Source organism: Triticum dicoccoides, chromosome 2B (assembly GCF_002162155.2).
Source record: "Triticum dicoccoides isolate Atlit2015 ecotype Zavitan chromosome 2B, WEW_v2.0, whole genome shotgun sequence".
Taxonomy (NCBI): Eukaryota; Viridiplantae; Streptophyta; class Magnoliopsida; order Poales; family Poaceae; genus Triticum; species Triticum dicoccoides.
Window position 1 is genome coordinate 516378288 of NC_041383.1, and position 2310 is coordinate 516380597.

A 2310-nucleotide genomic window follows, 5' to 3' on the forward strand; every position below is an offset into this window, starting at 1 on the left:
GTTACGCAACTTTTTCCAGTGAGATCATCTATTCCCTTCTCTTTGGCGGATTCAATCATGCCTTGGTAATTGTGGCTTGGCCTAAGCGCTCACCTGAGAGTCCAAGAAAGAAGGCAAAACAGCTATATAGAGCCCCTCCCTCGAGTCGAGGAATGAACAAGTAAGTTAAGTAGAGACAAGGAAGAGGGGAAATGCAGTATCGTTATGTTATAGCAAGATCATCAGATCATGGGTGAAGCAATCGATCATCAAAAAGTTCTTTATTAGCCGGCGGAAAGCGTGGTAATTCATTCATTTCATCGGAAAAGGATCGAACTGGAGTCATCGCATTGTTTCTAGATCTTCGATACCTCTATATTCTGAAGAATAGGTCCTAAAATGGTCAATCGATTGTTTTCTCAACGGGAATCGAGGAAATGGCAAGGGTTTGAGTATAGCGAGCAGAGGAATAGTTTCCTTTATCAAAAGAAGCCTATCGACTTGGAAAGAGAAGATGTTGTAACTTAACTGCACCCTTCCTCTTCTGCCGATCTTTACAACGCTATGCACATCTCCTTCTTAGTTTTGAAAAAGAAAAGGGCCTCTTTCCTTTTCCCAATACTTGACCAAGATTTATGTTTAGTTCAGTTCCAGATTAGGAAGCAATAGATGTTCCATTGGCCGAGAAGGAAACCGGTAAGCAGATTGAAGAGATAGATTGAATAACATGTAGATTCCCCTCATAACAGGCATATAAATAAGTCCCATTAAATTGATTGGTAGACTACGCATCGATGGTGTCGAGTCAATCCTTGTAAGCTAAATACTACACAACCCTCCTTAGAGGGGGAACCTTAGAGGAAGAATACATATTACTTAGAGGACGGATGATGGTACATAGGCAAATCCTCAATCTATAGATGCTTTAGTGCCAGGCAGGCAGAGCCAGAGCCGTGTCGGGCAACGAACAACTCGTTTTTCGGAAGATAGTTGCGTTGCAGGTAAAGCTAGCAGTAGTTGGAGCTAAAGCAAGCTAGCTATAGGTGTTCGGATAGTTGTGTTGATAGAGGGTTTTCTCCCGGGAGACATATCGATTACACACAAGAACCTAACTCTACTTCTTTTATCCTCCTTACTACTCCTTATCTCATTTCTCCTTTTATTAGCACAGCACCTTGTACTCCTTTACAGAAGCTGTATCGCTCAGAGCACAAATCGTTGTGCTCCTCACTGTTCAAGAGAGTTCTTGCCCTTCTCTGATCGGGGAAGGTCATTTAAAAACACTAGATCAGCCCATTTCAGTTGAAGAAAAAAAAGTGATCCACGTAGAATATATGATCGATACCAAAAGATTGGATGTCATTTCTCAACACCAGCTTCTCACCTGGAGGAGGGAAGGGAGATATGAGCATAGCGATAGCGGTATCTTTTCCTCTTTTGATAGAAGCCCACATGCCCACTCTTCTACCCCCCCCCCGTACCACAGGGTATCAGGGGCCTCATGATCTCCATGAACAGAGATCACTACACAGGAAACAGCTATATGAAAACTTGCTTGCTTCTTCGAATCTCGAAATAACAGAACATATAGACAGTGTTTTTGTGACTTTTCCATTCTCTTCGGGGAACCTATAGAAAGATTATCAGACGGCTTTCGTGATATTATGCTTCCTTGCCCGTGTGGAACATGTGTGAGCATTATGTTTTTCCAACAAGTGATCCGACTGGAAGAAGTGTTATATGAGGACTTCGAGATCAAATAGAGAATCTGTCTCTCCATTTCTCGTGAGCCACTTATTTCTTCGAAATCAGAGATCAGAGTGATTTTCCTCCTTTTTCCTAAATAGTCGACGGTCTTACACCATTGGGATACTTCGGATAAACTGGAGTACATATATGAGAGACCGGTGCTAAAACCTTTTCTCGAGATATCTTCCAGATTCTTAGGGTCCTTGCTCCGGATCTCGCCCCCCCGGTGCGAAAGCAGTTGGTTCCGTAGTTTGAGAATTCTACTAATTCCAAGTATTCCATTATTATTATTAAATAAGAGAATATAAAAAGTAAAGAGGAGAAGACATAACCAGAAGAATTGTGAGAAATAAGTTAATTTATCAAGTTGAGGCATTTCGATTTGGATTTCAAATAAGAAAAAAAGGATTTTGTGAAATTTAGGAGTCGTTCGAAAGCATCAAGAGGGAAGAACTCAGATAGAAAGGCAGGCGAAGTTGGCGGCCAACCTAATTCCCCTCCCAGTTGTACCCTTGTGCATCCCCTTCGTAAACGATTTCCACTGGATCTGGAGATTCCCCGGGGCCCCCCGAATCATCATCT

General features: G+C 42.2%; 1 protein-coding gene across 1 annotated transcript; it reads right to left on the bottom strand.

Annotated features, from left to right (window-relative positions):
* Positions 1–1359: 1359 nt before the first annotated feature.
* On the bottom strand, positions 1360–2301 carry LOC119360973 (putative ATP synthase protein YMF19). Its single transcript, XM_037626393.1, has 2 exons — positions 1461–2301; positions 1360–1363 (listed from the first exon to the last, which is right to left on the bottom strand). The coding sequence occupies exons 1-2, from the start codon at positions 2102–2104 to the stop codon at positions 1360–1362; spliced, it is 648 nt and encodes a 215-aa protein (XP_037482290.1). The 5' UTR covers positions 2105–2301.
* Positions 2302–2310: the final 9 nt, after the last annotated feature.